Source organism: Stenella coeruleoalba (genome assembly GCF_951394435.1).
Source record: "Stenella coeruleoalba genome assembly, chromosome: 8".
In the NCBI taxonomy this organism is placed as follows: Eukaryota; Metazoa; Chordata; class Mammalia; order Artiodactyla; family Delphinidae; genus Stenella; species Stenella coeruleoalba.
The window spans coordinates 105,893,621-105,916,285 of record NC_137154.1 but is presented as its reverse complement, the minus strand read 5'-3'; the positions used below and the strand labels follow the sequence as shown (position 1 = coordinate 105,916,285).

Below are 22,665 nucleotides of genomic sequence, written 5' to 3'. Positions count from 1 at the left end.
GGGACAAGTACCTGGTCTTTGTGCTCTACCCCAGAGTCGAGCATAATGCATGGCTCATAGGAGGAACTCAGTGAATATCTGAAAAGCGAATGCTTGAAGGAAGGACAAGTTTATGTTACAAATGTTTCTTTCTTCACCCAGGGCCTGGGCCAAAGGTGAGGCAGGAGATACTGTGTGTCAGAGGGGGGCAGGGATGCTAACGACCCTGTCTCAGCTCACCTTCTGTGGTGCCGCCGGTGGGCTGCCTGCTCTTCTGAGTGCTATGGGCCACCCTGGCCTACACTTCCAGTGTCATCAGCTACCACCAGTAGGGCTAAACTTCCTCTCAATCTATGCAGGATTTTTACTGTGAAAAATGCACCTGTCATCTCTGTTAGCCTGGGTTGTCCAAAGAAACAGAACTAATAGGGGAGAGAGACAGATAGACAGATATACTATTTTATACTGAATAGTAATTGTCTCACACAATTATGGAGTCCAGACCTGTGATCTGCTGTCTACAAGCTGGAGAAACAGAAAAGCCAGTGGTGTAACTCTGTCCTAGTCTGAAGGTAAGAGAACTGGAACTCCAGTGTCTGAGGTCAGAGAAGACGGGCGTCCCAGTTCAAGCACAGAGAGCAAATTTCCCCTTCCTCTGCCTTTTGGTTCTATTCAGGCCTCCAACAGATTGGCCGCTGCCCGCCTGCGTTGGTGAAGGAGATCTTCTGTACTCAGTCTATTGATTCTTTTGTCAATGTCTTCTGGAAACACCCTCACAGACACACCCAGAAATCATGTTTTCCCAGCTTCCTGGGCATCCCTTACTCCAGACAAAGTGACACATGAAATCAACCCTCACAAGTCCACCCCCTGTTAACTTGGTACCAATACGCAGCTCCTTAAAACATACTTAGTCTCCAAATAAAGACAATAATAAGGTCCTAATTCCACCTAGTCTGATACAACTAACCTGCCCTAATCCCTTCCCCAGAAGAGGAGGTAGAGTCCTTGAGTGATGTTTACTCTTCTCCTGACATCCTGTAACTTAAATACTGTGACATAAAATTAACAACACAAATACTGACATAAAGTCAATACATGTTACATTATATGATAAGGGAATGAGAGAAGAGAGACAACAGAAACAGTCGCTTAATATATGTACACAGACACATACAAACACATATTCATAATAAAATAGAGGGAACTATTTGAAATACTCATGACAATTAGAGTCCTCATTTCTGTAACTGGGCACAAGCTTGCGGCCCGTATTTACAGCTACTTTCTTCCACTAACTACCCTGCATTCTCTCTGCCTTTAGCAAGCACCTCAGCTAGTCGTGGTTCTTTCCCTGGTGGTGTGACCCGGACCTTCATCCCTGAAGGGCCTGGGCCATTCGTCCTCCTGCCTGGATGGGGTTGTTATATTTCCCATCGGCCTCGGTCACAGGCATGGTGAAGCCCTAAGGAGTCCCAGCCAACATCATCACTCCCTCCTTTGCCTGCTGATTTAGAGGCCAGAGGAGCCCAGAGCAGCCAGGCAGGCCTCTTAACTTCCAGTTCCACGGAATCATTGCTGTCTCCTTATGGAAGCTTCCCTCCCCCTGGAACTAAGGTCTCTAGACCAGAAGAGTAGAAGGCCAGGGGAACAGGAAGCAAAACTTCTACTAGTGGGTCCCTAGGGGCACCCCCTTCCGTTTCCGCCCTCGATTCCTGGTCCTGTGAGCCCTGGCTCTGGAAAAACAGCCCCTGGAGCTGCAGCAGAGGGTTGGACATGCATTCCCCGCCCGCCCACAGGGAGGAGAGGGGCTGTAGACGGGTCAGTGTATGACCACAGCAATGAAGGCGGAACCTAGTAACTCTTCAGAAGTTATTCTAAAACCAAGTAGGGGACATGGGAAAGTCTGTGCTGATTCACTTAGCTGGGCAGCTCTTCTTTATGTCTCTGTTTCCCAGTTTTCATCTGGACAACAAACAGCAACAAGCTCAGGGAGAGGAAAGCCACACTGTAATCAGAAACGTGGCACAGGCCTGCTCCCCTGACGGACGCCTCTCCCGCTAACAAGCACAGACAGAAGCTAGCATTTTATATAAATATGCTCTCAATTGCACTTTCGGTTGCTTCTTGCCCTTAGCTCCTCTGGGCCCAGATCTGTGATTCCCAAACCCACCTGCATAAGGTCCCTACTCATACCTCCCCCTGGGTGATTCAATCGGTCTGGGAGGTCATCAACATCCTTTTTCTTCTTCTCCCCATTTTTTTTTTTTTTTTTTTTTAATTTTAGAAAGTGCCTCATGAGATTCAGAGGCAGACAACAGACGTGGATGGTCTCATGCACAGTTCTGGTATCTCATGTTTGGGGATTATCTGAACCTACTACTCTGCATATTTCCAAACATCTCCTGTGTGAGAGGACTTCCTGGTGCTTGATTCCACCTTATCCTGTCTTATTTTAACCATTACCGTTTTCTCCTGGCCTGTTGTAAATCTTACCTCCACTGGGTGATCTGGTTTTATTTCAATAATCCAAAAGCCATACTCTCAGATTTCCAAACCGAAACAAAGCCTGGCACACTCTTTTCCCTTTATTTATAAACATATAAACCTGAAACTTTTACGAAGATGTAAACATTAACCTCATTTTACTTCCAACCTTAACAAATCCCACATGGAGGAGAACACATGTTTCTTAGGAAAAGGACCATCTGGGAAACCTGGGACCAGCCCACTCTTACTTGTGTGCACAAACTTCTGTCCTCAGTCAGATGCCCTAAAGTTCTACACGTGTAGCTGCTCAACAAGAGAGAGGGTCTCGGGTTTCCCTGGTGGCGCAGTGGTTGAGAGTCCGCCTGCCGATGCAGGGGACACGGGTTTGTGCCCCGGTCCGGGAAGATCCCACATGCCGCGGAGCGGCTGGGCCCGTGAGCCATGGCCGCTGAGCCTGCGCGTCCGGAGCCTGTGCTCCGCAAAGGGAGAGGCCACGGCAGCGAGAGGCCCGCGTACCACCAAAAATAAAAAAAAAAAAAAAAAGAGAGAGGGAGTCTCTCCAGACCAGGAACGAAGGATAACACGATATAGACCACATTCTCTCTCTGAATCCCTGCCACAGAAACCACCCCTCCAGGGCATCCTCCATTCTGATGCCAAAGGTCCTTCTAAAACATAAGTCCTGTCGTTTTCTTGCCTAAAACCTTCCTAAAATTCACCATCCCTTCCAAGATGAAATCTGGACTTGATGGGCTGGCTGAGAGCTGGTCCTCTCCCTCCTCTGGGCCGTGGGCATCCCTCACAGCCTGTGCTTTCCAACCAGCTGCTGGATGGAGTGACCCGTTCGGAGGTCTCTCAAGCCCTTCCCTCTGAGTGTGGTTCCTTCAGTCTGGGGCACTAGTCCTCGTCTTTAACTTGATAAGAAAATCCACCCTGTAGGACTTCCGGGAAGATGGCGGAAGAGTAAGACGCGGAGATCACCTTCCTCCCCACAGATACATCAGAAATACATCTACACGTGGAACAACTCCTACAGAACACTTACTGAACGCTGGCAGAAGACCTCAGACCTCCCAAAAGGCAAGAAAGCCCCCCACGTACCTGGGTAGGGCAAAAGAAAAAAGAAACAACAGAGACAAAAGGATAGGGACGGGACCTGCACCAGTGGGAGGGAGTTGTGAAGGAGGAAATGTTTCCACACACTAGGCAGCCCCTTCGCGGGCGGAGACTGCGGGTGGCGGAGGGGGAAAGCTTCGGAGCCGCGGAGGAGAGCACAGCAATAGGGGTGCGGAGGGCAAAGAGGGGAGATTCCCGCACAGAGGATCGGTGCCGACCGGCACTCACCAGCCCGAGAGGCTTGTCTGCTCACCCGCCGGGCCGGGTGGGGCCTGGAGTTGAGGCTCGGGCTTCGGTCGGAGCGCAGGGAGAGGACTGGGGTTGGAGGCGTGAACACAGCCTGCAGGGGTTAGTGCACCACGGCTGGCCGGGAGGGAGTCCGGGGAAAAGTCATGAGCTGCCGAAGAGGCAAGAGACTTTTTCTTACCTCTTTGTTTCCTGGTGCGCGAGCAGAGGGGATTCAGAGCGCTGCTTAAAGGAGCTCCAGAGACGGGCGCGAGCCGCGGCTAAAAGCGCGGACGCCAGAGACGGGCATGAGACGCTAGGGCTGCTGCTGCCGCCACCAAGAAGCCTGTGTGCGAGCACAGGTCACTCTCCACACCCCCTTTCCGGGGAGCCTGTGCAGCCCGCCACTGCCAGGGTCCCGTGATCCAGGAACAACTTTCCCGGGAGGACGCACGGCGCGCCTCAGGCTCGTGCAACGTCACGCCGGCCTCTGCCGCAACGTCACGCTGCCTCTGACGCCGCAGGCCCGCCCCGCACTCCGTGCCCCTCCCCCTGCCCCCGGCCTGAGTGAGCCAGAAAATGCGAATCAGCTGCTCCTTTAACCCCGTCCCGTCCCGTCTGAGCGAAGAACAGACGCCCTCCAGCGACCTACACGCAGAGGCGGGGCCAAATCCAAAGCTCAACCCCGGCAGCTGTGCGAACAAAGAAGAGAAAGGGAAATCTCTCCCAGCAGCCTCAGGAGCAGCGGATTAAAGCTCCACAATCAACGTGATGTACCTGCACCTGTGGAATACCTGAAGAGACAACGGATCATCCCAAATTGAGGAGGTGGACTTCGAGAGCAAGATTTATGATTTTTTCCTCTTTTCCTCTTTTTGTGAGTGTGTATGTGTATGCTTCTGTGTGAGGTTTTGTCTGTATAGCTTTGCTTCCACCATTTGTCCCAGGGTTCTATCCATCCGTTTTTTTGTTTTTTTCTTTAATAATTATTTTTTTATTTTAATAACTTTATATTTTACCTTACTTCATTTTATTTTACTTTATCTTCTTTCTTTCTTTTTTTCCTTCCTTCCTTCCTTCCCTCCATCCTTTCCTCCTTCACTCCTTCTTCCCTCCCTCCCTCCTTTCTTTCTTTCTTTCTTTCTGCTTCTACTAATTTTTTCTTTCTACTTTTTCTCCCTTTTCTTCTGAGCCATGTGGATGAAAGGCTCTTGGTGCTGCAGCCAGGAGTTAGTGCTGTGCCTCTGAGGTGGGAGAGCCAACTTCAGGACACTGGTCCACAAGAGACCTCCCAGCTACACATAATATCAAACGGCGAAAATCTCCCAGAGATCTCCATCTCAACACCAGCACCCAGCTTCACTCAACGACCAGCAAGCTACAGTGCTGGACATCCTATGCCAAACAACTAGCAAGACAGGAACACAATCCCACCCATTAGCAGAGAGGCTGCCCAAAATCATAATAAGTCGACAGACACCCCAAAACACACCACCAGATGTGGACCTGCCCACCAGAAAGACAAGATCCAGCCTCATCCACCAGAACACAGGCACTAGTCCCCTCTACCAGGAAGCCTACACAACCCACTGAACCAACCTTAACCACTGGGGACAGACACCAAAAACAACGGGAACTACGAACCTGCAGCCTGCAAAAAGGAGACCCCAAACACAGTAAGATAAGCAAAATGAGAAGACAGAAAAACACACAGCAGATGAAGGAGCAAGATAAAAACCCACCAGACCTAACGAATGAAGAGGAAATAGGCAGTCTACCTGAAAAAGAATTCAGAATAATGACAGTAAAGATGATCCAAAATCTTGGAAATAGAATAGAGAAAATGCAAGAAACATTTAACAAGGACCTAGAAGAACTAAAGATGAAACAAACAATGATGAACAACACAATAAATGAAATGAAGAATACTCTAGATGGGATCAATAGCAGAATAACTGAGGCAGAAGAACGGATAAGTGACCTGGAAGATAAAATAGTGGAAATAACTACTGCAGAGCAGAATAAAGAAAAAAAGAATGAAAAGAACTGAGGACAGTCTGAGAGACCTCTGGGACAACATTAAACGCACCAACATCCAAATTATAGGGGCTCCAGAAGAAGAAGAGAAAAAAAAAAGGGACTGAGAAAATATTTGAAGAGATTATAGTTGAAAACTTTCCTAATATGGGAAAGGAAATAGTTAATCAAGTCCAGGAAGCACACAGAGTCCCATACTGGATAAATCCAAGGAGAAATACACCAAGACACATATTAATCAAACTGTCAAAAATAAAATACAAAGAAAACATATTAAAAGCAGCAAGGGAAAAACAACAAATAACACACAAGGGAATCCCCATAAGGTTAACAGCTGATCTTTCAGCAGAAACTCTGCAACCCAGAAGGCAGTGGCAGGACATATTGAAAGTGATGAAGGAGAAAAACCTGCAACCAGAAAGTCCTATACACTGATGATGAAATATCTGAAAATGAAATTAAGAAAACACTCCCATTTACCACTGCAACAAAAAGAATAAAATATCTGGGAATAAACCTACCTAAGGAGACAAAAGAGCTGTATGCAGAAAATTATAAGACACTTATGAAAGAAATTAAAGATGATACAAATAGATGGGGAGATATACCATGTTCTTGGATTGGAAGAATCAACATTGTGAAAATGACTCTACTACCGAAAGCAATCTACAGATTCAATGCAATCCCTATCAAACTACCACTGGCATTTTTCACAGAACTAGAACAAAAAATTTCACAATTTGTATGGAAACACAAAAGACCCCGAATAGCCAAAGCAATCTTGAGAACGAAAAACGGAGCTGGAGGAATCAGGCTCCCAGACTTCAGACTATACTACAAAGCTACAGTAATCAAGACAGTATGGTACTGGCACAAAAACAGAAAGATGGATCAATGGAACAGGATAGAAAGTCCAGAGATAAACCCACGCACATATGGTCACCTTATCTTTGATAAAGGAGGCAGGAATGTACAGTGGAGAAAGGACAGCCTCTTCAATAAATGGTGCTGGGAAAACTGGACAGGTACATGTAAAAGTATGATATTAGATCACTCCCTAACACCATACACAAACATAAACTCAAAATGTATTAAAGACCTAAATGTAAGGCCAGAAACTATCAAACTCTTAGAGGAAAACATAGGCAGGACACTCTATGACATAAATCACAGCAAGGTCCTTTTTGACCCACCTCCTAGAGAAATGGAAATAAAACCAAAAATAAACAAATGGGACCTAATGAAACTTCAAAGCTTTTGCACAGCAAAGGAAACTATAAACAAGACCAAAAGACAACCCTCAGAATGGCAGAAAATATTTGCAAATGAAGCAACCGACAAAGGATTAATCTCCAAAATTTATAAGCAGCTCATGCAGCTTAATAACAAAAAAACAAACAACCCAATCCAAAAATGGGCAGAAGACCTAAACAGACATTTCTCCAAAGAAGATATACAGACTGCCAACAAACACATGAAAGGATGCTCAACATCACTATTCATTAGAGAAATGCAAATCAAAACTACAATGAGATATCATCTCACAGCTGTCAGAATGGCCATCATCAAAAAATCTAGAAACAAATGCTGGAGAGGGTGTGGAGAAAAGGGAACACTCTTGCACTGTTGGTGGGAATGTAAATTGATACAGCCACTGTGGAGAACAGTATGAAGGTTCCTTAAAAAACTGCAAATAGAACTACCATATGACCCAGCAATCCCACTACTGGGCATATACCCTGAGAAAACCATAATTCAAAAAGAGTCATGTTCCAAAATCTTCATTGCAGCTCTATTTACAATAGCCCGGAGATGGAAACAACCGAAGTGCCCATCATCGGATGAATGGATAAAGAATATGTGGGACATATATATAATGGAATATTACTCAGCCATAAAAAGAAACCTAATTGAGCTATTTGTAATGAGGTGGATAGACCTAGAGTCTGTCATACAGAGTGAAGTAAGTCAGAAAGAGAGAGACAAATACCGTATGCTAACACATATATATGGAATTTAAGAAAAAAAAATGTCATGAAGAACCTAGGAGTAAGACACGAATAAAGACACAGGCCTACTGGGGAACGGACTTGAGGATATGGGGAGGGGGAAGGGTGAGCTGTGACAAAGCGAGAGAGAGGCATGGACATATATACACTACCAAACGTAAGGTAGATAGCTAGTGGGAAGCAGCCGCATAGCACAGGGATATCCGCTCGGTGCTTTGTGACCGCCTGGAGGGGTGGGATAGGGAGGGTGGGAGGGAGGGAGACACAAGCGGGAAGAGATATGGGAACACATGTATATATATATAAAATTGATTCATTTTGCTGTGAAGCAGAAACTAACACACCATTGTAAAGCAATTATACTCCATAAAGACGTTAAAAAAAAAAAGAAAATCCACCCTGTAAAGTCAGCTTAATGTCACCTGGTCTGAGAATAGGGTGACCACAGCATTTTGATAGAAATAACAGAAAAGTTCACGCTCTCACACGCAAGCAAGGGAACAGAATAAACCCTGGAATTGGAGGCAGAGGAGGGAAGATTTTCATTTACTGTCAGACCCTAGTTTTCATTCATTTATTTATTCAATAGACATCGATTGAGTGCCTACCACATGCCAGACCCTGTTCTAGGCACTTGGATGTAACAGTGAACAAAGCAGCCACGTCCCTGCCTTCCCCCACTGGAGCATGTGTCCTCGTGGAGGGAAACAGACCACGACTCCAAACATGTGAATATATGTTATGCCAACAGGTGAGCTCTGCTACGGAGAAAAGCGAAGGAGAAAAGTGCTAGAGAGTGAGCAGGTGGGTGGGATCTCTGCCTTATACAGGTGGTCAGAGAGGCCTCTCCCTAAGGTGACCTTGGGGCAGAGACCTGCAGAATGGGGGGCTGCTCCCAGGGACACCCGGCACGGGCTCCAGCAGGGGAGGGGGCACAACCGTGAGGTGGGGGCCCCTTTGTCATATTCCGAGAACAAGCAGAGGAAGAGGTGGGGTAAGAAGAGGGAGGAGAGACGCCAGGCGGTATAGGACCTGTCAGGCCACAGTAAGGACTTCGGGTTCTACTCTGAGGGAGCTGGCGAAGGACTGGGAGGCCCGCTCAGAGGGATGAGGAAACCTGTAAAGGACCAGTCCTGCTGAGTGTGAAGAGCAGAGCGTGGGGAGTGAGTGGAAAACAGAGAAGGGATGGGGGCTTGGGACAGGGCAGTAGAACTGCATGTGGGGAGAAGTGGTGGGATTCTGGATAAACTTCAAATTTCAGCAACTCTAATAGGAAGTGCTCAAGCCGGAAGAGGAGTAGGGGAGAAGGAAAAGAGTCCGGATCGATGCTGAGGTTTGCAACAGGAGCTCCTAGAAGAATGAGTTGCCATTGACCGATGGGAAGCCCACAGAAGGGAGACGTTTGGGGTCACGGTCGGGGGCCATCACAAAGACAGCTAGAATTCAAGGGCTTGATTTTGTACCTTTGGAGTTTGAGGCACCGGTGAGACAAATAGTAGTGATCAAGCCCAAGGAGTAGGCCCCCCCAGCTAACAAGAGAACACTTAGCAACTTTATCTTCAATTCTAATCCCAGGTCCCCAGACCACATCTCAGGGCCCAGTGCTGGGCCACGTCACCAGCCTCCTTCCACTGGAGTCACATGTGGCTCCTCCAACCCCCGGAACCTGGTGGGAGTTATTTTCAACATCAGAAAGTAGAGTCGGGCTTCCCTGGTGGCGCAGTGGTTGAGAGTCCGCCTGCCGATGCAGGGGACACGGGTTCGAGCCCTGGTCTGGGAAGATCCCACATGCTGCGGAGCAGCTGGGCCCGTGAGCCACAACTACTGAGCCTGCGCGTCTGGAGCCTGTGCTCCGCAGAGAACAAGAGAGGCTGCGATAGCGACAGGCCCGCGCACCGCGATGAAGAGTGGCCCCCGCTTGTCACAACTAGAGAAAGCCCTCGCACAGAAACGAAGACCCAACACAGCCATAAATAAATAAATAAAATTAAAAAAAAAAAAAAGTAGCGTCTCTGTTTCGGCATTTGGATTATTCCATCACCTCCTGTAGGTACCCCAAGGATAAGGAGCTGATGTTGTCCAAACATCTACATGACAAGGGTGGCTGTCCAAAGAGAGTCTTTAAAGAAGAAATAAACAGCCTGCCTGCAAGATGACTCTTTCTTCAGCTCTCACATTGGCCAAACCTGAACTTCTGACAGATTTGGAATCCCAACCTTTTCTGACTTTCAGCCACCAGGGATTCACAGGGTTGAAGGCCAGTGTATTAGTTTCCTGCGGCTGCTGTGACAAGGTACCATAAACTCGGCAGTTTAAAACAACAGAAATGTGTCCTCTCACAATTCTGGAGACCGGGAAGTCCAAAATCAGTTTCACTGTGTTGAAATCAAGGTACCTGCAGGGCTGCACTGCCTCTGGATGCTCTAGGGGAGAATCTGTTCCTTGCCTCTTCCAGCGTCTGGCGGCTGCTCCCTGGCTCATGGCCACATCACTCCAGTTGCCAAGGAGAGCAACTCTGAGTCTCTCTCTGCTCCATCTTCACGTGGCTTTCTCCTCTGTGTGTCTGTATCAAATCTCCAGCCTCCCTCTTACGAGGATACATGTGATCACATTTAGTGCCCACCTGGTTAAGCCAGGTTAATCTCTCCATGTCAGATCTTAACTTAATCACATCTGCAAAGACGTCATCATGTAAGGTAACACTCACAGTTCCAAAAATTAGGACCTGATATTTTGGGTGCTCATTATTTAGCCTAGCACAGCCAGTCTCAACACACAGTAAGTCCATTAGCTTAATGATTGAAAAAAGAAGCTTTATGGGTCCATTCATGATCCAACAAGTAGCCTGGGAGCCCCTATTAAGTTCTAGGCCCTGGGGATAAAATGCAAAAGCAGACAGGCTCCTTGGAAAACAGACACAATCAGCTAATCACAAAACAAATGCCGAATTACAACTGTGGTGAGAGATACAGAGCGCTGCATGATTCTAAGTCCTGGGGGAGGCCGGGGTGGAGGTTACCGTAAGACAGGAGGTCTGAGGAAGCTCCCTTAGGACGTGGCATTCAAGTTACTGTTTGCAGGATAAATGGGGTTAACTGAGTGGAAAGAGGAAAGGCTGCAAGGCAGAAGGCAGAGAATGGAGAGGCCATTTCTGGTCATTTCCACGACCAGAAAGAACAAGTCAAGTAAAATACAATGAGAGCAGTGAGGCAGGAGCGTGGGGGTGAACAGGGACTGGAGAGGAGGCGTCCCAGGACGTGCAGCCCTCGGTCAAGCCCTTGAGGTTCCATCGAATCCAGGCTTGAAAAGAGCACTTTGGCTGCGCGTGGAGAAAGTGGGGGTGATGGAGAGCAGAGTGGGTGTGGGCAGACTAGCTGTTTTATTTTCATTTTAACAGCTGAGAGCTCAACTGTCAGACCATCATTTTCAGAAGACTTGTATCTGTGTGGCCTTCCCGGACACCCAAGCCAGCTCCCCAGCTTGCAGGAGCATCTCTCTTAGTCCCAGGATGCTCGTGAACAGCTCTGTCCCAGCAGTTCCCCCTTTAAACCCCAATTGCTGCCTCAGCCCCATTTTATATCCTGATCACAGAGATCGGTCTCAGTCATCTTTGTATCTATTCCAACTCGTATTTCAGTACTCAACACGCGCTAGTCTACGTGTGAGTGAAAGGGGAAAAGGAAAATCAAATTTTCTGATCCCTCAGCTCAAGGTCGCGAGAAAGGTCGTGGCTAGCTTGGGTGCTTAGAGTGAGGGGCAGCGTGAGCACAAGTCCCCCTTCTGAAGTGCAGACACGATAGCAGTCTAAGACCTCCATAAACCAGACCCGCAGAATTATAAGAGCAAACGGGGTGATGGCAAGAGAGCAGGGGAACGTCAGCAGGTCAGAGGTCAGAAAACCAGGCACACAGAGTGCAAAGGAGGGGACCAGGATGGGAAAGGGGGATGCAACCCAGACAGCCTCCTGGGAATAGAGACCCAAATCCGCAACAGGACACGTACGCATTCTTGGTACAGAGGACCGGGACTGTTTAAAGTAGCCCACGTAAGACACAGGGAAGGAAGAGCCTGGAAAAGGGACGGAAGAGGCTGGAAACCTTTATGCTGATAGACAATTACACAAATGAAGGACGTTACTTTCTAGCGACGTTCAGCTTCCTTCTGTTTGGTACCTTCCTCCAAATCAGACTGGGTGACACATCAAAACATTTCTCTAACGTGTGTCTAATCTGAAATAGATTACAGAAGTAGGTCATTTTTCCAGGTACTTGTGTCAAAATTCAGACCGGAATCCAGGACTCCTAAATCCTGAAATTTACTGCTTTCTGCTAAGCTGTTCTATCCCCAAAGGAGCCAACACTGGGTTCAATTAACCACAGTAGAAAGCACTATTTGCCAAGTGAACATCCTCTATTTTGAATTCTTAATCCCCCCACCAGCTGACTTCACCACAAAGACGTGAATGTATAATTGAGACGTAAAGAGACACGCCACCAAATTAAACTGCCCTAATTTTAAATCAATAGTTTTTTTTCTCAAATAACATGAAATGAAGATCTCTCAAGAGAAAAAACATCTTGTTCCAACATCTCCAGGAGGCGTTCTCCACTAAGCCGAACTCCAGCAAAAGCCAATTAGATTTCTTACCAACACCAGACACTAAATTATCACAGACAACGCTCAACAGGAATAGAAATCTTAGGATATACTCCAAGGGGTGACACCGTCTACCCTAAGTTGGCCTGGAGACATCCGAAACACCAGGTCTCCTCTACCCAACGGCTCTTGGGTACCAGTGAGAGGTGGCTGCCAGCGGTGGGCGGGTCTGGCGGACCCGAGGGGCTGCAGACCCCTTCCTGCGGTTCTCATTTACCTTTGGCAGCATCCTCAACCTCTCTGGCACAATCATCACTATGACAGAGCTAAGCACCCCAGTGCCAACAGCTCTGTTTGCTAGTGTACCAAGAAAGGCACCTTAACTACACCGAGGGAATATCATCATTAGTGCCCTGTCCTAGGACCTCGTATCATCCTCACTCTTCCTCCTCCATGTCAGACGTTGCCAGGCTTTCCAGCTTTGTGCACGCCAGTGCTAGGACGCTTCTCTCCAGATCCCCTGGAAAATCCTGCTCACCTCTGAAGACCCTGGAGAAACACAAGCTTGTAGTTTTGCCTGATCTTGCAGATGAAATCAGTTCTTCCCTTTCGGTGTATTCATGGCATTTCTACGCATAAACATCCTAATTCCTAACCCCTGTTATCCTCTAAGAGGGTTATTAACAAATAATACAGCAGTCTCCTCTGCTAGACAGGGCGGGGACTCTGAACACGTGTGGGTCCCCAGGGCCTGGCTTCCAAATACTGTTAAATGGAATTGAAAGATGACAGCTGACAATCCTCATGTGACAACAGATGGACTAAGGGACTTGGTCACCAACGTCTCCCCACGCCATAAGAAGCTAGACGTTTCAATTTGGCAAGAAGAAGAGGGAGGGTTTAGACGTTTTTGAGTCGACTGCAAAAGTCATGGCCTTCAAATCAATGATGCTGTCCTTGATATCACTTTATACACACCCTTATAGGGATGACACCCAGAATCTTTAGGAATATAGTCATGAGCCAGATCCAATGGATCACAAAACCATAAAGACACCTCATACAATCCTTCGTTAAAAATATCTGCTTCAAGTTCAATTTGAGTAAGCCACAGGGAGCCTGTGATACGGGAACAGAAATCTAAAGGAATGCATTAGGAAGGGCCGCTTACTCAGAATCCCATGTTTGCCCTTCCCCAGTAGAAAATGACAACACATCTTATTTGGAGGCTACAGGGCTACATACGACCCAGGAGGAGTCACAGCTGCTTTCCTCAGCCCTCTGGTATTGGAATCTGAGGCAGCACAGACTACCTGGAGAAAACCACCTAAGGGACAAGAATTCTGTGGTTGCTTAAAGACCTCCCCCCTTGGGAGCCCTAACTGCTTACCTGGAGGGATGCTGCCTGACTCCCATAAGGCTTGCTGTGAAGCAATAGGGTCACCCGGGCTTCCTGCTTCCCTAGAGCTCTGAGTGGTGTGGAGGACAGGACAGGGGACCTGTTATTACCTACTGTACTGACCAGGAAGCACCAGCAGGCAGGTGCCGAGTTTTCCCAACTGCCTAGGAAACAGATCCTCCCCGGCAACACCAGAGGGCACAGAAAATGCCATTATTAAGCCTGTATAGATTTTACTATAGCTATTTTCTCAGATTTCTTTAGTATTTTAGACTCTACCCTACTTGGTAACAGATGGATGACGTTCCGGGGGTTTACTGAAATTGAGTAAACTCACGAAGAATTTTTGCCTCTCCACGGCCCATAACTGCATCAAAAAAATTAAAAACTCAGCAGGTAAAACTGAGTTGCCTCATTTGCATGCTGTCGAAATTCTGTAAATCAATTTCAGGTAAAATGCCCTACTTCCTTGTCATTCTCTAGGGTGCTTTGAGGAGCACTTTAATTTTGTGGTGGAATTTCATTGCCTGACTTTTTGAAAGTTCTGCCGAATTCAGAGGTACAGTCTTACGACCAGGCCCAACGTGCATTTTGAGCTACATCTTGAACGGGGGAAGGAAGAGGTTAGATGGTTTGGAGAGCAGTTTGGGATGGCAGATGTGACCTACTGTCACACAAGGCCACTGGCAGCTGAAGAATGCAGATGTGCTCAAAAGGCGACTTCTGTGGACTTAGGGCTGGACGGTGGTGCTTCCTCTACTATGGACTCAGCGAGATGTAGCCCGAATGGAAATTAGATGGTGCAAAGGTCTCTTCAGCTCCACCACGGGAGCCTCGCAGGGCCAGGGGGCAGGCTGCTTTCAGCGGGGGATGTGGCTGTCTGAGAGACAGAAGTCTTTGCTTTCAGTGTAAGGATTAGAGCACATTATTCCCTTTGATCTGTTGTTTTTCAAATTCCCTTTTGTTCAGGTTCTGGGTGGGGAGGGTCTATGGGGCGTAGGTATCTAGAAATTAAAAGTTATTGTTCCTGTTCTCTTAATCATAATAATGAGTTTGGCTTGACAAGGTCAATTAATTATTCAGGATTAGAAAGCAACACGATTCTACATATCAGGCGGGTATGAGGGGAGGGTTCTGAGCAGGGAGACGATACCAGGTAAATGCAGGGCTGGTACCACCAAAGCTCTGTTGTTGGCAAGTCACCTGCTGGTGCTGGCTATTCCCCGGCCTGGTCCCTTTCTCTCCGGGATCCCACCAGCCCAGGGAAATGGACGGCCACATCCTGGCTTCCTCCTCTCATCCCTGTCTTATTCCATAGACATTAGCGGGGGACCCCCTTCACGTGCGCTTCAGAGCTGTTTGACTCCAAAAGGCAGGTAATTAACTATCAAACCATAGCAGGGATTTTCAGATTAATTCTGCCCAGGAAGAAATAGGAAAATTCATTTCGACCAAACAAAAGGGAGGGGGTAATTAGATGCTCCAATGACAAAAGGGAGACCTAAATAGAGTCTAGAAAACTGATACAGGGCCCAAAGCTTTTGTTAGTGTTATTTTTACACCAATACCCCCATCTTTATAAGCACTGCATTCTACCTTCCTCTGTCACGCAGGTAGGTCCCTAAGTGAGACTGAAGCCCAGCAGGTAGAGCAGCAGACCTGCCAGGCCGGGCTCTGCATGCTGATAAGGAGAGCATTCCCTAACGTCCCTGAAGACCACCAGGGCAGTCTTCCTGCACTGCCACATAAGGGCTTTTACAAATACAGTTAGGGCTTTGGGGATGTCTTCCGTACTGTCCTGAATCTGGCAAACAATTCAGTCCCACAAAGCATTTTTATTCACTCAGCTTTCCAGGATGGGGCCTCTTCCAAGAAACAATGGAGACGGGGTAGAGCTTTTCCATATGCAGAGAAGCCTGGTTTGGCAGCAGGATCAAGAAGGGGAAAGGATTAAAATACATACGCAGCTGAACTGGAGAAGCAGCCTCTTATTAATTACACTCGTAAAGCAGGGCACCCTGAGGTCACAGAGGTGGAAAGCGCTAGACCCATATTTTCATAAATCGGAGGTGGGTCGCCCTCACGCTGGTCTAAAAGATCACGTTCCGGCTGCCTAAGTGGGCATGCGAACCCCCGGGTGGTATTTCTTACTTTTCACAAACACATTTTGAATGGAGAATTCAAGGCATCAGAAAATCACGAAGTCCAAGCATCTGAACACCTCCCCACTTCCCCGCCCCCTGCCGCTGCCTGCGGCTTCACCACAGGGCACTTTAGATGCAATAAGCGTCCCCCTCCCCCGGCTGCAAGGCCAGAGTCTCGATGTCCTGGGGGATGTACCTCCTGCATCTGCCCACTTATCCAGTCCCCAGGTTCTGCCTCTGCTCCTTGGGACACAGCTTCGGACTCCGGAGGTCCTACTCTGTGTAGCTATCAGAGGAACTCCAGGCCTCCACCTTTTTCAACAAGTCTCTCCTGTTTTTCTCTTTTTAAAGATTTTTTGATGTGAACCATTTTTAAAGTCTTTATTGAATGTTACAATATTGCTTCTGTTTTATGTTTCGGTTTTTTGGCCCCGAGGCGTGTGGGATCTTAGCTCCCGAGACCAGGAGTGGAACCCGCACCCCCTGCATTGGAAGGCGAAGGCTTAACGCTGAACCACCAGGGAAGTCTCACTTCTCTCTTGTTTTTAAAGCACCACCATCTTTTCTAATTTCCATCTTCTCTCCAAAGTCCCATCCCCCTTTACACCCCACAGCCGGCCTTCGAAGTCAATGATGCCCATTCTTGTTTCAGCACCTGCCGCCCAGCCGGCAGTTCAAGGCCTCTGGGGATATTCTACCCGCACGGCCCGACACAGGAGCCACCCGTCCCCAGCGGCTGCTGTAGCACCTGAAATGCGGCTGGTGTGACTGAAGGAGTAAATGGCAAATTGTATTTGGTTTTAGCTAGTTTACATTTAATTTTAAATAGCCACTGTGCAGAGTAGCTGCTTAGCTCAGATGTCCTGTCCCTCGCTTCCCTCCCACACTGGCTCCAGGACCGCTCTCCTCCTGAGGCCGCCCCTTGCTCCTGACCTGCCTCTGGCACTCGCCCCACGTGACTGCCCGGGCTCTGTCTGCAGCCCTGAGCCCGCTCCTGCCCGGACGCTGCCCCTGGACGGTGTGAATCAGAAGCGCCGTCAGCCTTGTCCTGCAGGCTGGTCTTACAGCCCTGGCCATGCAGCCTGAGTCCTCTGGGGTTTCACACTCTCCCCTCCTCTCCATGGCTCGACTTCAGAGCCGCTTCTCCACCCCTGTGCCTTCCACCTCGGGGCTTCTCTCTGGAGCCCAGGCCTGCCTGACCACTGTCCCCACTCCAGCTACTTCACCAGTCCTGCCGAGACCTTTGGAGACCACCCGCCCCCAACAGCACAGGAAAGATTTGGGAGAATTTAGGTAGCCCCAGAGCGATCTTCCTAAAAAAAAGATACAGGGAAGAAACAACGTAACAGCAACAGGTAGTGAGAAGAGAAGAGATGGACCCACGAACAAAAAAGGAACCAAGCATCCCCTATTTCCCTTTTCCTTTACTATGAGGACACGATGTGCTATCAACAGATGTTTAAAATATCCTAGGGAGCGAAGCACAAATCTAGAACTTGCCATCAGTGAAAGGCTCGCCTTGAGGGTTGCAAGGGCTGAAGATGCACTAAGAGCTAAGGTCCAGAGCACCCAGGCCAAGGAAGGCCCGGCCCTGAGGCCCAGGCTTGAGCCAGAGGACGGGCCAGTGCCCAGGAGCCCACAGGAAATGTGGCTGCCGTGTAAGCGGACCAGCCTGGTCTCTGTATAGGTCATCCTGAACTCTATTAAAATGTCTGATCAAACACCACGGGGGTGAGAGGACCCAAGGGTTTGGAGGCACTCAGTGCTCCGGAAGGATTTAGACAACAGCTACACTCGCAGAACCTAAATTCCTGGGGAGGACTTGGGCACATGGCATACAAGTCCATCTTCCCCCCACGAATGGCAACTAATACTTCAGGGGCAGCATTTCATTCATCTTCACGTGCTGAATGCTTGGCCAGGGTGCTGGGAAGCAGAGTTGTTTCTCAGTGGCGATTTATGTGTGAATGAATGAAGGCGAGGGTGGGGCAGGCACGGAGGGCTGAGGGGCTGGTACTTAGGCAGGTGCACGGGTGGCACCAGGTCTCAGCAGGAGTTAAACACACAGCACCGCAAGCAGAGAGAAGACCCAGTACAAAGAACAAGTGGGGCAGTAGGGGTATTTGCTAGAAAGGGGGAAAATATAATCTCAGACTTCAGTAAGCTCACTTAATTCTGTGAAAATAATATTACTTTCCTTCTGTGTGCGTTTATTTATGTATGAAGCTGACGACATGGACACAAATACACACACTCACGGGTGGAAATATGAGTTTCGTTATTTTCTGCTGCTGCTATCATGTGTGTGTCTGTCTGTGAGTATGTGTTTAATGACGGTAATACCATTTTGAAAAGTTAAGACGTCTTCCATTCCAACACCGTGCTGCAAAGGGCTGAACAGGGATGTCTACAGAATCCAGCAGTCCGATTCTGCTGGGAATTAAGGTTTACGTTCAGTACAATAAATGATTCCAAGATAAATACATTTCTTTCTTTTTTTTTTTTTTAAGTCCTGGATGGTGATGTATCCTCTTTCCAATACAGAAACAGGGGAGCCTGGCTCTATTTAGTTTGTCTGATTGCTTTTAAGAGGAGGGACAGGTTGGCTCCGAGAAACCATGGTCCTCTGTTCATTAAAGTGTCAATAATGCCCGGTCCAGGCATATCGACAGCAGATTCGCTCAGGCTGAGTCTGTGGACAAGACCAGAATCTTTTTTAACCCAGCTTGTTTCCAGATCAATACACCCATCAGCATTTGAAAATTAGCCCAAGATGAGATTCTGATACTTGAGGTGGTATGTCATGCTCAGAGGCCACCTTGCCAAGCCACAGGTGTAAACGCCCAGCTGGGGATTAGACACTTCCATCCCCATGGAGACGAGTGAGGATTGATGTAGACCCCATCCTCCACGCCCTGCCCCTCCCAGCCCCCCCCCCCCCACACTCTCAACCTTCCCTCTTTGAGCCTGTGGAAGTCCTTGGGGCTATAACCCAGCCATTTGCCTCAAGGGGCATTTATTAAAGTGCACTTTGTTCAAGGCACTTTCCGGGTGCTCAGGGCAGGAGTGTATGGGTGTGAGCGAGGAAGGGGAGGGGACCTTAAGGAAAAACAATGACGCACACATGATCCTTGTTTTCAAGGAGGCTTCGGAGTTTTTCACGACTCCTTCCATTTTCCAGTTCCATAAAGGTCCTGCTTCCTGAGGCCAGCGTCTGTGATGGTGTAGAGTTCCTAAGGTCTGTCTGTCATTGTCAGGCACTCTCAGCAGTAAGTGTGTGCACTGGGGGGAGGGAATGGGGTGGGGGGGGCATGGGGCGTGGCTGCAAACGTACCCCCTGGTGCTACCGACTGGGTCACTAGGGCATCCATCAAACTCCCTCACAGAACAGTGTGTGACTCTCAGTCTTTTTCTGGCCAATAATAAAACTTTCGCCCACCAACGCCATCTCATGCAACAATACCTACTCTGCTATTTGTGATACATTCTGATACTGTCTATGCAATTCCATTTCCTTTAAAAAATGCTGTTTGTATCCAGCAGTTTGAAGATTTTCATATATAGAACCAACAGAGGAAACAACCATCATCATTTCCTTTTAGAAAGAAAGAGAGAAAAATAACATAAAATAAAAACAACTTGGTGTGACCAAGCTGTGTCATAGCACGGGGGGCCGCCCACCCCACTGGCCTCATCCCTCAGCCGCCGGAGCCTGTGTGGGTCTCCCTCCAGCCTGTCCTCTTCCCACCACTGCCCACCGACCTCGCCCTTCACAGTCGGGACCCTGACCCAAGCTGCCCTCTGTCCTGCCTTCTCCCAGCTCCCCTCCCTTCTCTCCCTTCCCTGCTCTTTGTCGCTCTCACCTACCATCCACAGCTCTCCCCTTCCCTCTGGGCTGCTGGAAAGGAGGGGAGAGGAGGCTGGAGGAGCCTCTGGACCTGGAGCTTACTGCTGTGGACCTGCCATTCAGGGGGATGAAGAGAGCTGGGAATGAGAGCTGGAGAAAAGACCAGCAGAGGATCTGGCGCCATTGCTCGGGGGCTTCCCCTCTGAGGTAAGGGAGCAAGGATGTGGTGCAGAGTTAAATACTGTTTTTTTTGTTTGTTTGTTTTGTTCTTTTAATATCTTTATTGGAGTATAATTGCTTTACAATGGTGTGTTAGTTTCTGCTTTATAACAAAGTGAATCAGCTATACATATACATATGTTCCCATATCTCCTCCCTCTTGCGTCTCCCTCCCACCCTCCCTAACCCACCCCTCTAGGTGGTCACAAAGCACCAAGCTGATCTCCCTGTGCTATGCGGCTGCTTCCCACTAGCTATCTATTTTACGTTTGGTAGTGTATATGTCCATGCCTCTCTCTCACTTTGTCCCAGCTTACCCTTCCCCCTCCCCATACCCTCAAGTCCATGCTCTAGTAGGTCTGTGTCTTTATTCCCGTCTTGCCCCTAGGTTCTTCTGATCATTTTTCTTCTTTTTCTTTTTTTAGATTCCATATATATGTGTTTTTAAAAAGTTTAAAAAAACAGCAGCTGTATTTTTTAAAAACTAGCTAACACTTAACCAGCACCTCTGTGTGCCAGGCCCTCTCCTGAATGTTTACACATCAGTACGTGGAAAATATAATCCCCTCCACTGACCCTCGCAACGTTGACTCCGTTTTACAAAAAGAAACTTTGAGTCACAGTTGGAACCTGGGGTCCCACAGCCAGAAAGTGGCCGAGTCTGATTCTGAGCACTTGCTCCCTGTCTGAGAATCCGCCGCACGGCTGCGTGTTGTCTGAACGCCCAGCACCTGCTCTGCTTATGGGGAAGCAGAGAAGGGCCTGGGAAGCATGGAGACAGCGGAAGCAAGAGATGCAAAAACAGACCTCAAAAGCTGGGGGTGGGTGTGAGAGGCTCAGAGGAAGGGGAGGGGAATGGGGTGCAAGGAAAACACAGAGGACATCAGACACAGGCATTAAAGGCGAGATGTGGCATCAGAAACCCAGGGCTGGGTGGTGAGAGAAGAAGCCAACAAGCTGGAAACCACAGAGGTGGCTGTGACGGCCATGTCCCAGGTAGGTGTTTAGAGCATCTGCAGTGGGCTCTGCCTTCTTTGAAGGCTGTGTGAGGGATGGCATATGCGCAGTGCCAGAGAGCTAAAATGCTGGTCTTAAAATAAAGCGAGCTTAGCAGTGGATGGAACCTTAAAAAAACTTAGAGGAGAAAAAAGCCAAGGAAAGCAATAATCAGGAGCTAATTTTCTGAGAAAATGTATTATTGGAACAAAAGCAAAGAACAAACAAAAAAACAAACCCTAGTCCTATTCAATGGGAAAATGATTTGAAATTTTAGCATCAGATGGCAAAGCGAAAATTAGGAAATTGTCCTGGCCAGATGGAACAGACAGACTCATCTCAGTTGAGAATCACAGTGAAAGTGTTGGGTACAGGCTCTCTCAGCCGCCCCTGCACCGGCTGCCCCCAGGCCACCTACCTTGCACGATGAGGTGCACCCGGGAGGTCTTGGGGTGGTTGTCCGTCTGCACGGAGCAGGTGTACGGGCCCTCGTCGTACACGTCCACGTTCTGGATCTCGATGCTGTACTGGGTCTGGGTGTTGCTCAGGAGGACCACGCGGGGGTCCAGACACCACTTGTCGTTCCCGGCGTAGAGGATGGTGCTGCGGTTCAGCCAGGCCACCCGGGTGACCCGGTTGTCAATCGTGCACCTGGAGGGAGGACCAGACAGGTAAGTCAGGGGACCGCAGAGAAACGGGAGTCATCAGGGTCTTCTTGGCAAGGCTGAGATGCCTGGTCACCGTGCCTTGTCTTCGCCCCCTGCCCCCAATGTGTACACGCACACCTCCTGTTTGCTGTGGCCTGGGTGGAACTTTCTGGAACTCAGCGTCAGAGGTCTTGCAGAACTGCAGCCTCAGAACATGGGCTGTTTCAGACTTCCAGGTCCTGAGTGATTCTGTGCTTCTGAAAACCCCTGAGCACAGGACTATTTCAATACCCCTAACCATTCACTAGTTATAGCCTGGAACCATCAACCATCCTGGGAATGGCTGGGCCCTGGGACTACCCCCATCCTCCCCCCCGCCCTGGGATTTCCATGATGTGCATATGATAATCCCTCACACTGCTTTCCAGATGTTCTGGGTGTACTAAGTTGCCCAATACTCAAAACAACCCTGTGAGGAAGGTTCTATTGGTAAAAAGAATTGAAGAACAGAGACACTGAACGCTTCTGGCAAATGGCACAGATAACGTGCGCTAGATCAGAAACCCAGCTTTTAACTACTAAACATTCCTTCTCCCATCTCAGAATAGCGAACTCCAACAGAAGGCTTTTGAAGTCAAAACTAAATATGGACCCACCACCATTGCTATTTCTCCTCATTATACCCAGGGGCAGAAATGTTCAATTACTGCTAGACTAAAGGCATTTTCCAAAATCTCAAAATGGTTCGTACATGTAAAAATAGACTTTCTTTCTTTTATTTTTGCATCTGGAGTCCCCAAATTGTGGAAGCTCCCTTCTCTTTTCCTACACTTTCAAATTTCCCAGCTACTCTGGCCAAATCCTCATCAAATCTGTCTGCATTCATTTCCCTCTCTAGCCACAGCGAGTATGTTTTACGGCCTGAGGCTAAATTCACAGACACAGTGTCCTGATCCTGGCT

The 22,665-nt window shown here is 48.4% G+C and overlaps 1 protein-coding gene across 16 annotated transcripts in view; it reads right to left on the bottom strand.

The window, feature by feature from the left end:
• Nucleotides 1-22,665, bottom strand: part of NTM (neurotrimin) — a gene marked incomplete at its 3' end in the record, with an annotated part of 1,328,870 nt that overhangs the window by 163,955 nt on the left and 1,142,250 nt on the right. For all 16 annotated transcript variants that reach the window (XM_079930756.1, XM_079930747.1, XM_079930749.1 and 13 more), the window contains one exon: nucleotides 21,476-21,708. In XM_079930756.1, the coding sequence (XP_079786882.1) occupies nucleotides 21,476-21,708 (233 nt within the window). The remainder of the gene's footprint in view (nucleotides 1-21,475; nucleotides 21,709-22,665) is intronic.